This window comes from Acinonyx jubatus, chromosome E4 (assembly GCF_027475565.1).
Source record: "Acinonyx jubatus isolate Ajub_Pintada_27869175 chromosome E4, VMU_Ajub_asm_v1.0, whole genome shotgun sequence".
In the NCBI taxonomy this organism is placed as follows: Eukaryota; Metazoa; Chordata; class Mammalia; order Carnivora; family Felidae; genus Acinonyx; species Acinonyx jubatus.
The window spans coordinates 43,613,819-43,627,286 of record NC_069395.1 but is presented as its reverse complement, the minus strand read 5'-3'; the positions used below and the strand labels follow the sequence as shown (position 1 = coordinate 43,627,286).

The 13,468-nt window shown below is 43.8% G+C and overlaps 1 protein-coding gene and 1 long non-coding RNA gene across 2 annotated transcripts in view; both read right to left on the bottom strand.

Moving 5' to 3' along the window:
- LAMC2 (laminin subunit gamma 2) overlaps nucleotides 1–3,666 on the bottom strand; it is a 56,910-nt gene extending 53,244 nt beyond the window's left edge. The window contains exon 1 of the mRNA XM_027074381.2: nucleotides 3,467–3,666. Coding sequence (XP_026930182.2) covers nucleotides 3,467–3,545 — 79 coding nt within the window. The 5' untranslated portion in view covers nucleotides 3,546–3,666. The remainder of the gene's footprint in view (nucleotides 1–3,466) is intronic.
- Nucleotides 3,667–3,900: 234 nt separating this feature from the next.
- LOC128312927 (uncharacterized) lies at nucleotides 3,901–10,292 on the bottom strand. The gene is made up of 4 exons (XR_008292884.1): nucleotides 9,926–10,292; nucleotides 9,156–9,306; nucleotides 4,382–4,544; nucleotides 3,901–4,033 (listed from the first exon to the last, which is right to left on the bottom strand). It is a non-coding gene; the product is annotated as an uncharacterized LOC128312927 (long non-coding RNA).
- Between the last annotated feature and the right edge of the window lie 3,176 nt (nucleotides 10,293–13,468).

The following is a 13,468-nucleotide window of genomic DNA, read 5'->3' as shown; positions in this document are numbered from 1 at the left end:
CCTTTCCAGGGCTCTCTTCCACGATCCGCAGCATCTCTCTTCCAGTATCCGACCATGAGAGAAACCAGATTAGTGTTCTATAATCATCTTGGATGTTGAGCTCATCATTCTAGAATAATTGCTTCAAAACATAACTGATGGCTGAATCCAACAGTATCATGTTGATCATCATTCTTTGTATATTTATAGTTTTATGTCTGAATACCATTTATTATACCTACATTGTTGTAGATCTTCCTTTGGCTAGCAAAACATTCCTCTTTGATAATGTTCTCTATTCTCAAGGCCCATTCCTCCTTATTCTCCATTGTTCTTCTATCTCCTTGGTAAGTGTTGAGGTTTCTCTTACCTCTGTGTCCCAGGTAATATCATCTATTGTCAGGGCTTTGGTTTCTCCCTTTGGGCTCACCATTTTATATTTCAAACTGTTCTTCTAAACTTCAAGATCACAGTTCCAGCCGTTCACCAGGACTGTTGGCCATCTCCACTGGCATCCCTGATTTAACATATCCCTATAGGAACTCATTCCTTCCTCTTCATCCACTATCCAACCTTGCTCCCAATTCGGATCCTTGAGTTCTCATTTCCTTTAATGGCATCACTATCTAACCAATCACACTCACCTGAAGCCTCAGACCCATCCTGGACTCTTGCTTATTTCTCATGACGTCCCCTTCTATCCCTGACACACACTCATTGGATCACCAAATTCTTTCAACTTTACCTTCTAAATGTTTCTGTAATCTGTTTCCACTTTGCTATTTCTGCCACCACAATGAAAGCCTTCATCATCTCTCATTTGGATTCTTGCAATGGCCATTTATTGCCCTCTCCTAGCTCAACTCCGTCTAAGGCGTTCAGTGAGCGACCTTGCTAAAACATGAATCTGGCCATGCCCACCCCTGCTTCTATATAAACCATCTGCAACTTTTTACTTATGAGGCACTATCCTAGCTGTGCAGCCTGGTACATAAGGCTCTTCACAGCCAGGTTCTTGGCTACATTTCTAGTCTCACTCTTCTCTACTTCTTGCCCCTTCTCCAGTCATGATCTGTGTGAACTGTGATCCAGACCAATGGAGCTATATGCCACATTCTCTCACACCAACTATGAGCTCCTGAAGGGAAGTCCTTATCTTGCTTAGCAATCTCTGTGCATCCAAGTTCACTATTTTTATCTCGACTGTTGGCTTCAGAGTTTTTAAAGAAACATGGTTCTAAGCATTTTAAAGCACTTTACAATAATTTGTCATCCAACAGCTCTGCAAGGTTGCAGAGTACTGCTGTTCCCATTTAACAGGTGAAGGAGAAGATTCCAAGAAGTTGAGGAGCCTGAATAGTTACTAATAAGAAAATAGTAGCCAAAATTTGAAGCCAGATCAGGCTGACCCTAAAGCCTGTGCTTTAGCTGAGACCAACCGTGAAAGTCTCACTGATGACATCTAACACATAATTTCACCTTCAAGGGAACAGCCGGGAAGCAATGCCATGGCTTTAGGCTCCCATAGGTGCAGCCCACAGGGCGCACAGATGCAGGTCACTTTGGCAAGTGGCCAGTCCCATATTTTAGTCCAACTTACACCACATCCCAGCAGCCCGTGAATAGAAAAGCATGGGTGCTCTACCCTAACGCCAAACTTTTCACACTCTCATTGAACGCCAAAATGAAGCCCTTCTTGAGGAGGGAGTCTAATATCTTAAGCAACCTATCTCCAAGGAAGGGGAGAGTCTAGAAATGAAACTGAACATAGCTATAGCTTCTGACTTGTCTAAATGGAATACACAGTTTGTCTATCCTTGAGTCTGTCCTCTTGAGTCTGGTTTTATTGAACAACTGATAAAATCCTACATATTTATTTCTGTTATCTAATGCTAACACATTAGATGTGGCCAATGGGAAAACTGCTTCAAAAATTACCCATTATATAAAACCTATGTACTTGCTCCCTTATTACTTTACAATGTGGTCCCAAAAGCTCCAGCCTAAGCACTCCTGGATCGAGTGCCAGATGTGCCCCTGCCAACAGCTGGTGCACAGCTTTGTGCAAATCCAGTTCCATGTTTTCATATTTTAAGCCAAGGGCTATAGTAGTTGATCCATAAGCAGTCCCTTTGAATTCTAATATGTGGAGACTCTTCTTACTTTTAGGATGTTTCTCACTAGGTTAACCATAAGGGAACCTAACCTACATCATTATTTTCATAAATGGCTTTTAAAATGGTAATCAGGGATGGTGGGTTGGAAGTTAATTCCAAGATGATTTTAGGAAAAAAAAAAAAACCCACTGTATCAATTCATTCAAACACATGCCAAAATATCCGTGCCATTCAAACAGAATTCAAGCCAGCTATTTATGGAAAGCATAAGATAATGCAGTGCGTGCGTGAACATTGTCTCACGTTCACATACGTGAAAATGACTCTTGGACCTAGTGAAATAATTACTGAAATGCCATCAGGTGCAGGGAGTAATCTAAACATGAAAATTCAGGGTAATTAAACAAGTGAATATCATCGGTCAAACCAAGTGACAGGGAAAACACCCGTTATGTGTTGTCATAACTGACCCGTGCCTATAGCAAACAGTTGCTAGGTTCTCAGCAAGCTTTGTTTACGTGAGCGACTTGAACTTCTCACAATATGACAGCCCTTGGACACCCTAGATAAGATTAGATGATCTATGGGGTGCCTGGGTGGCTCAGGTGGTTGAGCATCCAACTTCAGGTCATGATCTCACAGTTCGTGGGTTCAAGCCCCGCGTCGGGCTCTGTGCTGACAGCTCAGAGCCTGCTTCGGATTCTGCGTCTCCCTCCCTCTCTCTCTCTCTCTCTCTCTCTCTCTCTCAGCCCCTCCCCTGCTCATGCTCTGTCACTCTCTGCCTCTTTCTCTGAAATAAACATTAAAAAATATTTTTAAAAAATCAATCTATGACATAGGCACCCAGTAAATGCCTGTTGAATTAATGTGAGAATACTATTAGAAGTAACATTGTGTGAAAATAAAGTGCTGCTAAGACTCCTAGGGCTCAGTTTCCATCCCGAAGATGAAATGAGGATTCCAGAAGGATTATTAGAGAGGCTCCTTTTCAATCTTTACGGTGTTCACACTCACAGAAAACATTCCCACCACAATTCCATCAACGAAAACACGTGGTGGGAAAAGAATTCGTACGCCGGCATATTCCTGATCAAACAGGGCCCCACTGATCCAAAAAGCAACCAAGACGGCACATTTTTAAAGTAAGGAAAATCTTGATTTGGCACAACCTACTGGCTCCCATTTTAACACCAGACAGCCGTATAGAACATTAGACTTTGGTTACACCGCGTCTCTGGAGAAGCCCCAGCCGCGGGACGAGGGGGGAGCTTTACAGAAGTTCTCGACTCAGCGGGAATCGTCGGAGGTGTGCTCGCCGTCGCCGTGTGCAGGGCCAGGGCAGCGACGTTTCCTCCGGGAGGCCGACTCACCTTCCCTCCTGGAGGTGGCCCAGGCGTTGGGCAGGAGCAGCGCGACGCAGAGGCAGCCGCACAGCCAGAGCGCGTGCATGGCCGGGCCGCGCGTCCGTCCACCGCACAGGGGTCGCCGCCCGTGCCTCGCGGCTGCTGGTTTGCGCTCCGCGCTCCGCTCTGCCTTCCTTTTCCTTGATCAGGTGGTTTTATCGACTCCTCTACCTGACTCAGTCCTGACAGGAAGAGAGCCTGTGCTTCAGGGTGTGACTCACCTGTGAATAAGGAGGACCCAACCCTCAGCAGCCAGACAAACACACACCGCGCACACCGCGCCGCCAGAGCGCTCACCCCCGCCGCCGGGCTCCCCCCGCCCTCGCCGCGAGAGGGGTGCACACCTGGCCCGGGCCGAGGGCGTGGTGCCGAGGCTGCGGCCCAGGGATCCCGCTGGAGGAATGCGCCCGCTGCCCCGCAGCCCTGCTTCTCTCCCGGGGTGGTCCGCCGCAGAAGTCGCACAGGTGGACGGCGAGCAGCCTGCCCCCTCTCCAAGGCGCAGACTCCCAGCCGGCAACCCCGATCGGCTCCCGTCTAAAAGACGTCAAGGAGAACAGGCATCACAAGGGGGTGCTCTCCACCCTCTGGCCTCCCCTCAACCGCTCTGAAGTACGGCAGGCCTCCCCCAGCCCACCCACTCTGCTACCACTTCTTTCCTTCCCTCCCCATCACCGGGCTCCTCTCCTGGGCCCCCTAACTTCCTGATCACCTGGGCTGGCGACTGTCAAGTCACCTGCTGACCTGACCGGTGGGCCTCCCTATGAAGGCGGGGTATCGCTCGAGATCCCTAACAGCTCGCGCATTTGCTGGCGCACTGTCAGCTCGGTAAATGTTCTGCGGAACTGAAGAAAAGGGAGAACCCGGAGTTCATATTCCTTTTACCTCTTAGAGCATTTTTCTCATACCGTTCTCCGTGGGCGCACAGGAAATGTTTGCGGAGACTCACGGTGAGAGGCATCCAAGTCTCTTGTGTTAGGTGAGGGGACTGATGTCCAGGAAACTGCAAATCCTGGTATATCCTACATCGCCCCTATCCCTAAGGAGGCTGGTGGCAATAATTCAGAGACGTCTGTCAAAGAGAAAGCTTTGGTTCCTACTAGAGATTTAAAAATTACCAGAGGTTTGTAGGTGCTCAGTATATACGCACAATCTGTCCCAAACAGTCACCCCTACTTTTCATGATCAAGGCCTACAAAGGCCCCTGGTGAGTATTGTTCACTGGCTAAAGGAATGCATGTTCTCTAGATAGTTCTATAGATAACATAAGGCAACAAACAATACAACATGGTTACTGTGTGTCAAAAGGTGTAAGAATTTCAGTTTATGCATGTAAGTGAGACCAGTTGGGCTGGGAGAGCTTGGGAGGATTATGCACAAAATCTGAACCATGAACTAGGTAGGTGTTGGGGAATAATCAGGATCTGAATACAGCACCAAAGAACCACAGAGGGAGACCATTCACGGAACACTGGCTACCATCTATTCTAAAATCTCCAGCAACGACAACAAAAAAAAAATAGAAAGGAATCTCCAATTTTCTCATCCCAAGCTTCTACTCTCCTCTTCCACTCTGTTCAGGATTCACGCAAATAGCATAAAGATTCTTCTCTCTCAAAGTTCAGTCTCCAGTTACTGCTAGTTTCAGGTCCTGGAGACCAGTAACTGTCTAGTTTTTCCTGTCTAGTAACTAGTATGTTGTAGAGGCTGAAATCATGCCCCCCAGTCCCTGATCCATGCACTTCTACCCATCAGTGTTGTGCAATCCACAATCCTGCAAGAACAGGAACAGAGCCCTGCAAAATAAAGGCTTAAAGGTAAATTTCATTTTAGTACAGATTATTAGAGTTTATTCTGTCTCAAAAGTTGGAACAGATATTTTCATCTATCACTTCTGGATAGTGATAGAAATAATAGCTAACATCTATACAGTACCTACCATTTGTAATTGCTGATGTGAATCTTTTATACAGAACAACACTTTAATCTTGGAAACAATGCCATGGGACAGGTGTACTATTAACTTCCCATTTGACAAATGGGAAAACAGGCATAGAAAGGTCAGGTAGCATGCTCAAAGTCACACTGGTTCCAGAGTTTAGGGGTCAGATTAAAGAGCCCCATAAAAAAGACAAATTCACAATACTGTATGAATTAAAAATGCAGCCAACGGTTATTCGTCAACATCCATTACAAACCAACCAGATTGGCCCACATCGATAATCAAGTCCCAATGACTCTGAACAAGTATTTCTGATTTTGCCTAACGTGTTAGCTCTGAAAGGACCCCCAGAGGCCACCTGAACCTGGAATAGAAAACGGGCAGCAGAACCCTGGGCACCAGGCCAAACAGCAGCCTCTTTTATGTGAACGGTACACTTTGGTGTTTCTCCATTCCTACCCCTTTTCATTGCCTTATTCTGGATCTTTTCACACATCTCGACAACCTGCCTGGCTCAAGCTTGAGACCTCTGTTCTGGCCGAATCTCCTCCCATGCTCGGAGACCATATCAACTGCTCTTTGCCAATTTGAGGATTTTTCTGTAGTGCTCTACTAGTCAAAAGTTGAGGTTCTACAGCAGATCCCCAGGGCCAAATCCTGGCTTCATGTCCCATCAAGGTAGTTTAGTTTTCTCTAAGCTTCAGTTTCCTCATCTGTAAAATGGGGATAATAGAACTGTTACCTGGTAGGGATACTGGGAAAATTAAATGGCCTATCTAGTGCTTAGAGAAGTATCAGACATATATGCACTATGCAAGTAAGCTATAATAATTGTTGCTATTGTTACCACTAAGCACCATCAGTTTTCCTTTATTGTAATTATTTAATAAATATCCTATAAGAAAGATGGGATTTTTGCTTCAACTCTTCTACTAATTGACTAATAGTAATTAAAATTTTTAATGTTTATATATTTGTGAGAGCAAGAGAGACAGAGTGTGAATGGGGGAGGGGCAGAGAGAGAGGGAGACACAGAATCTGAAGAAGGTTCCATGCTCTGAGCTGTCAGCACAGAGCCTGACGTGGGGCCCGAACTCACAAACCAAGCTGAAGTCAAGCTTAACCGACTGAGTTACCCAGACGCCCCTATTGAATAGTAATTTGAAACTTCTATGGAACTTTTGGTCTACTCCAGGTTCCTATCCAGATTGCCAACATTTACTTGGAAGTTGTTAATTTTTATTTTTGCTGCGTATCTCAAAATTTCCTTCACATTCAGATCTTCCTGTCCAATGTTTTAAGATTTAAAATTTCATTTTTAAAAAGTTAATTTTTTTTGTTTTTTTTTTTTTAAGGAGCGAGGGTGTGAGTGGGGGGGAGAGGCAGAGAGAGAGAGAATCTTAAGCAGGCTCCATGCTCAGCATAGAGCCCTATGCAGGGCTCCGTCCCATGACCCTGGGATCATGATCTGAGCCAAAATCAAGAGTCAGATTCTCGACTGAGCCACCCAGGTACCACTAGAACTTCATTTTAAATAACGGGTAGGAAGATCTTCTATTTTGGGGAAAATTAAAAGTAAGATGGATTTAAAGAATTCTTACAATTAACCTCAGGCAACGCATGTTTTTCAAAAAGGCAGTGAAAGTCTGTTTGCTTTTCCATGTGACCCAAATAAATCTATCTTCTCCAAATCCATACAAAAATCATTAGATACTACTCAGCAATAAAAAGGAATGAACCACTGACACATACAGAACATGGATGAATCTCAAGGCATTGTGGTAGGTGAGAGAAGCCAGACAACAAAAGACCAAATTGTATAGAATTCCATTGATATGAAATCCAAAAAAGGTGAAACTACAAGGAAAGAACGTATCAGCGGTTGGCAGGGGTAGGAGATTGACTGCAAGGGGCGTGAGGCTCATTTTCGGGGATAAAAGAAATATTTTTAAATACAATAGTCAAAAGTAGTCAGATTCTACACAATCAAATTACCTATTTTAGGTGTACAAACTATACCTCAATAAAAATGGTATTGGTACGAAAAGTAAGATAATCTCAACAAATCTACATGATAAATAAGATGATATTCAGCTCAAATGTGCAAACTCAGTCCCAGGACTAGAAACACACCGCTGTCAGCACGAGCTGTGACAAAGCCACAGCAGAGTCCAGTCCTAACACTCTGCTGGTCCTCATAAGCTCTAAAGGGCTTCAGGCAGAAATACTACCCAAGAATTGCAGGGGGACCCATCTTCTGGAAACATGTCTCTTTGGGCAGTTTATGGGAGGTCAGAGATGATGATGTGAAATGTTTGCTTTGGGGGCACAGATTTCAAACCCCCGTTGGACTTTTGTCCTAGGAAATGAGCACTTGGATTTTCATCATATCGTCCCCCAAATCGCCATGATCATCTAGAATATGGCCCCCGATATCAGTGGGGATGAGGTTTCATGCAGAAGTCCTCCAGTTCCGGAGACGGAAAGGTACTGGGGCATTTCCTCAGGGTGTGGCCGGGAAGGCTGAGCCTTGGAAGTCCCCTAGGTCCATTGTTTGTTTGCAGCTCAGTCATAAGTCACCCAAGGGACTTTTCCTTTTACAGTGCCGTGTAAATCACTCCACACAACTGTCATCTCTCCACCCGCAACCTCCCAAACAGAATTGCAAGTGACATGTTGATTTTTGCCTTGAGTTCCATCGTTACCTTAGCTAGCTTTCAGAAGGAATGTCTGGCATGTCACCCGCTTTCAAGCTCACTTATGATAGAAACTGAAGCACTGGCTGTTAACATGCCAGCAATAGACAGGACTGTTGGACTCCATTCCCTGCCCTTAATCTCCCCCAGATAGTTCTAATTATGTCAGCATTTGCAGAAAAATTTTACATATAAAATGCAGCAATTGGAGGCAGGGCGGAAACCCAACTCCCCTTTGTTCTTAATTGATAAAGGAAAATGTCCATAAATGGAAATGGTTCAGCGTTTCCTGGATCGTCTGGGTAAATTCTCTAAGGTTGGCCGGACTCCAGAAAACAATGTTCTCTGAAGCAAGCACTCTGGCTGAAGGGGCAGGTTTCCATGTTATGCAGAAACCTATATAGTGTTCCCACGGCTACTTTTCAGGGGGCAGTAGAGGCCAGGCCAGAGCTCAATAATGACTTTCATTTTTTACTTCTTTTTTTAATGTTTATTTTTTAGAGAGGGAGAGAGACCCTGAATGTGAGTGGAGGAGGGACAGAGAGAGGGAGACAGAGAATCTGAAGCAGGCTCCAGGCTCTGAGCTGTCAGCACAGAGCCCGAAGCGGGGCTCTGAACTCTCAAACTGCGAGATCATGACCTGAACCCAAGTCGGACATCTAACCAACTGAGCCACCCAAACACCCCTATGCCTTTTACTTTTTAAGGGGAGTTGATCCTTTTTCCTGTGGTTGACTGGTGGCACACATGGGCAGGCAATGTGGTGGGAAAGGAACAGCTACACACAAAGGATTTCACTGCGTCTTTTTTGGTGTAGTTATTACAGACAAGTATTCAAATCCTACGTTTGTTTACCAAAACGACAAGCAGGGAGGAGCAGAGAGAAGAGGGACACACGTGCAGAACCAGATGAGATAGACATGGAAGAAATAACGGGGTGAGAGATGCTGGGAACTTTAGCAGATTTAGGGCTTTGCCAGATGTTACGTTCTCTTGGACTGAAATGTGGTCACCCGCTCACCTGTGAAATGTCCACTCGTAGATTAAACACGCTGCCTGCAGTTCCTAGGCCACTTGAATACTTGATTTGTAGATATTCAGAGTTGATTGAGAGGTGAAGGAGCCCACACAGTGAACATTCTCCCCTGGATCGCACTGGTAGGGCTCAAGGGCTGCAGGCATGCCAAGATAGGCTGGAAGTAAGAGGTGGCCACCCTTAGATCTGAGATCCCCACCCATGCCTTCCCAAAGGAAGAAATGAGTCCAGGAAACAGTGTTTTTAAAGGTGCTTAATTTCAATCTGGAACTTTCCCACCTTTACTATAAAGTCTGAAAAACTCCATAGCATTGAGAGTCTAATTCTCTGTCTTTAGACAGGAAACTTAGGACACGTTGTAAACATCTAATCATTTTGCCAACCACGATACTGAATATTCTGCATGTGCCCAGCTCAGTGCCAGAAGTCTTGCAGGGACTTAAGAATTCATTCGTCACCACTGCCCTATGCACATTTTCTAAATTTCTAAATAGAAATCCCCTTAATTATTATCCACATTTTGAGGTTACTCAGGCTCCCTCACAAATCCCTGCCAATGCCACTCTCCAGAGTAATTATTCAACTACAATATAAAAACAAGCCTCTCACTGAATAAACACACACTTCCCCATAAAAAAAAAAAAGTTGAACCTTTAAATAAATTAAAACTCCTAGTCCTTATAACATCTACAGGACTCCTGCAGATCAGCAATAAAGGTTTGGCTACTAGGGGTGCATTTTCCTTTTCACATTACCTTGTGTAATTCGTCAGTGTACAATGACTTCAGATTCTTACGCAACATCCTTTTACATCATCCAACCAGGTCTTGATGCTTTTCTCTTGGTCTGATACCTTAATCCAGGTATAAAAGCTCCTTTATTAAGTAACTTAGTAACTCCTTAGAATAGTTGGAAATTATTTTCAGCATAGTGCAAAGAGTCTGAGCAGTCTTAAAGAGTTCCAGAATTTAGTAGCTCTCTCCAGGTTACACAGAAATCCCCAAACATTCCTGGGTGGGTCTTTTGCAGGAAGCCTGTGGATTGGATTAGACTTTGGTTACAAGGTGCAACTGTCAGACCATTGCAATTATGGAGACAGCTACCAATAATCACTGGAAAAATCCAGAGACACTCCTCACTAGCCTAAAAATTTCCCACAGCCTCAATATGTCTACTTAGATTAAGTAGGGGAATTCACTGTTTCAGACAATTTAAACAAAATGACACATTTCCCTCCGTTATCTATCCATTTTAGGCGAATACATTGTAGATCTGAGTTATTCAGACAAGAGTTTCAATTTTCTGCTTTTTATTGTATGAATACACAGCAAAGCAATTGCTTTATTAAGGTTGCTAATGCCTTTGCTACTTTCTTATCTCCGAGTCCTCTGTTCACATAACCTTTGGAAGTAATTTAGAAAATCTCAGCCAAAGCAAGAATATGGCTACTTGGTTTGGCAGCAGAATTGTTTATGAAGAAACGAATACATTTTATGCACCTTAGGTAAACATAACATGGATTATTACATCTATGCTAAAAATTCTACACACACGCACACACATGAATGTATATTACTTGAGCTCTAGGTAGAAAACTCTATGGAATAGAATTATTACTTCATTGTCTACCGAAATTAATATAACACTGTGTGTTAACTTTACTGGAATTGAATCTTAATAAAATATCTTTTGATATTTTAATTAATAAAAAATCTTTTGAGTAAAATTTTGGGGCTTTTATTTAGTCGGTTTGCGTTTTGGGTTTTAATCTTCAATACTTTCTAAGGAAAGGGCCACTCTAAATCTTCTGACCCTTCAGGGCCTGATTACAAAACCCATCTTGGAAGTAACTGTCTCAATGTTATCTGTACTCTAATCTTCCCTGTTGAAATTTGCTGAAGAATTCTTATTAACTTTATACATTTATACTAATAAAAATTAATTTAATGAGCTTCCTTTCAGAATCCGATCTTGTCTGACCAGTCAACCATAATGCTGGTTTTCCCACTGGAACACAGAACCCAAAGAGTAATAACCTGTACCGTTTACAGTACCCTGCTGATTCCGATCAATGTCCCCTTACACAGACCTAGGCTGCACCTCATAGGAGCACCAGTGTATATTTTGAAAGTGGGTTGCTTCCAATGACACTAACTTAAATGTTTAAGAAAACGATCCAAAATAGCCTCATATTTTCTTAACATATTATAGAATTATTCTCCGTGAAGTTAACCAACTCTTTTAAACAGCTGTATTTTCTAGAAGTTTTTGATCTGCTATATAAAATTGACTTTATTTCATTAAAAGAACCTCTTCATTGTCCTCGGTTCTAATACTTTTGTCTTTGTTAGACAAAAGTATATTTCAACCATTCCCCAATCCCTTATGACTTTGTAAGCTTGATCTATAGGTCTGCTTCCCTTTTTAGCTGAAAGATCTATTTTTAGACTCCTCTAGTATCCTGCCCTCGTGATGATTTTGGTGGCTCTCCTTAGAATGTCGCCAAGCGTTCCTGTGTGTGTGTTCAGAGAAACCAAGTTGTGACACTTCTTATATTTGGAAACCCCGCAGCCTGCACACTGGTGGTGTAGAGTTTGGGTGGACGGCCTGGCCAGGGCACCTTGTGGGGTTATGCGTCGCCCAGGACATCTAGTGGAGGAAGCGTGTGGGCTTCAGGGGGGAGTAAAGCACTGACATCCACACACGCCTCTTTGGCCAAGCTGTGCACACCAGCTTGCGTGCATCCGGAGGAAGGAAACCTTTCTCCTGCTTGGTCTACGGGGAGGGGCTCCATCAGCAGGAAATGGGAAGCAAAGGATCAGTCTACATGAATTCTTGATTTTGTCCTTGATGTGAAGCTGGCAATTCAGATATCCTCATTTAGTTCTAATTTGGATTATTTTCCTTTAAATATAATAATGAACACCAGTTTTCACTGAAGTTCACATTTTACCTTTCCACTTATTCCAGGTCTTGTGAGCTTTTCCAGAAAGTTTCTTTTCTCTGCACTGATTCAGTGTGTAGCACCAACCTCAGCAAAATAACCTCTGGGAGATTAAACCATGTATTATGTCTTCTAGGCAATTTACAATCATTTTAGAAAACCTTGCTTACCACACCAATCTTTGGAGGATATTACTTCTAGCAGTTTCCTCCATCCCCCAAACAAGCTTCCTACGCATAACAAAATATTACCTCTGCTTCTAAGGTGACAGGAGTTTAAAATGTCTGGTGTGTAAGTTTTGTAACTTTCTTGAACATCCACACAAACTACTGATGTTTCTTTTTTTTTTTTTTTTTTTTTTTGTGGCGAGGACACAAGTGATCAAGGGGCAGAGAGAGAATCCAATGAGGGGTATAGAGGGAGGGAGGGAGGGAAGGAGGGGGAGAGAGATGGAGAGTGAGAGAAGCAGGGTTCACCAGGGGCTCATGTTTTTGCCCAAAGTGGGGTTCATGCTTATCCGAAGTGGGGCTTATGCTCTGCCAATGTGGGATTTGAACTCACCGACTGTGAGATCATGACCTGAGCTGAAGTCAGATGCTTTGACAACTGAGCCACCCAGGTGCCCCTCTATCTTGTCTTTAAATTCATTTGTGCTCCCGAAGAGGCATCCTAGTGTCATCAGGTGTCCTTTTCCCAGAATCCATTATTCCTTGTCCAAAATAGGTTGCTTGCCCACCTTCATTAAAGATTCTTTGTTTTTTATGTTTACTTATTTTTGAGAGAGAGAGCGAAGGAGGGGTAGAGAGAGGAGGGCAGAGAATCAGAAGCCGACTCTATGCTGATAGCAGAGAGCCTGATGCAGAGCTTGAACTCATGAACTGGGAGATCATGACCTGAGCTGAAGTCAGATGCTTAACCAACTGAGCCACCCAGGCGCCCCTAAAGATTCTATCAGCTTGACTGCCCGTCTGTACTTCTTAAGGCAGTGCTGCCCAGTGGAAATTTCTGCAGTGATGGAAACGTGCTGTTTTTGTGCTTCCTAGGGGGATAGCCACTAACCACATGTCTATTGAGCATTTGGAATGTTGTTTGTGCAAATGTGGAGCTTAAACTTTTTATTTAATTTTATTTAGATGTAAATAACCACATGTGGCTAGAGGCACTGGTCTAAGGCCTTCTCTGCCCCCACCCCCCTTTAAAAAAGACTTTTTTTAACGTTTATTTTTTGAGAGCGAGAGCACACGCACAAGTGGGGTAGGGGCAGAGGGAGAAGGAGACACAGGATCCGAAACAGGCTCCAGGCTCTGAGCTGTCAGCACAGAACCCCACGTGGGGCTCAAACTCACAGACCATG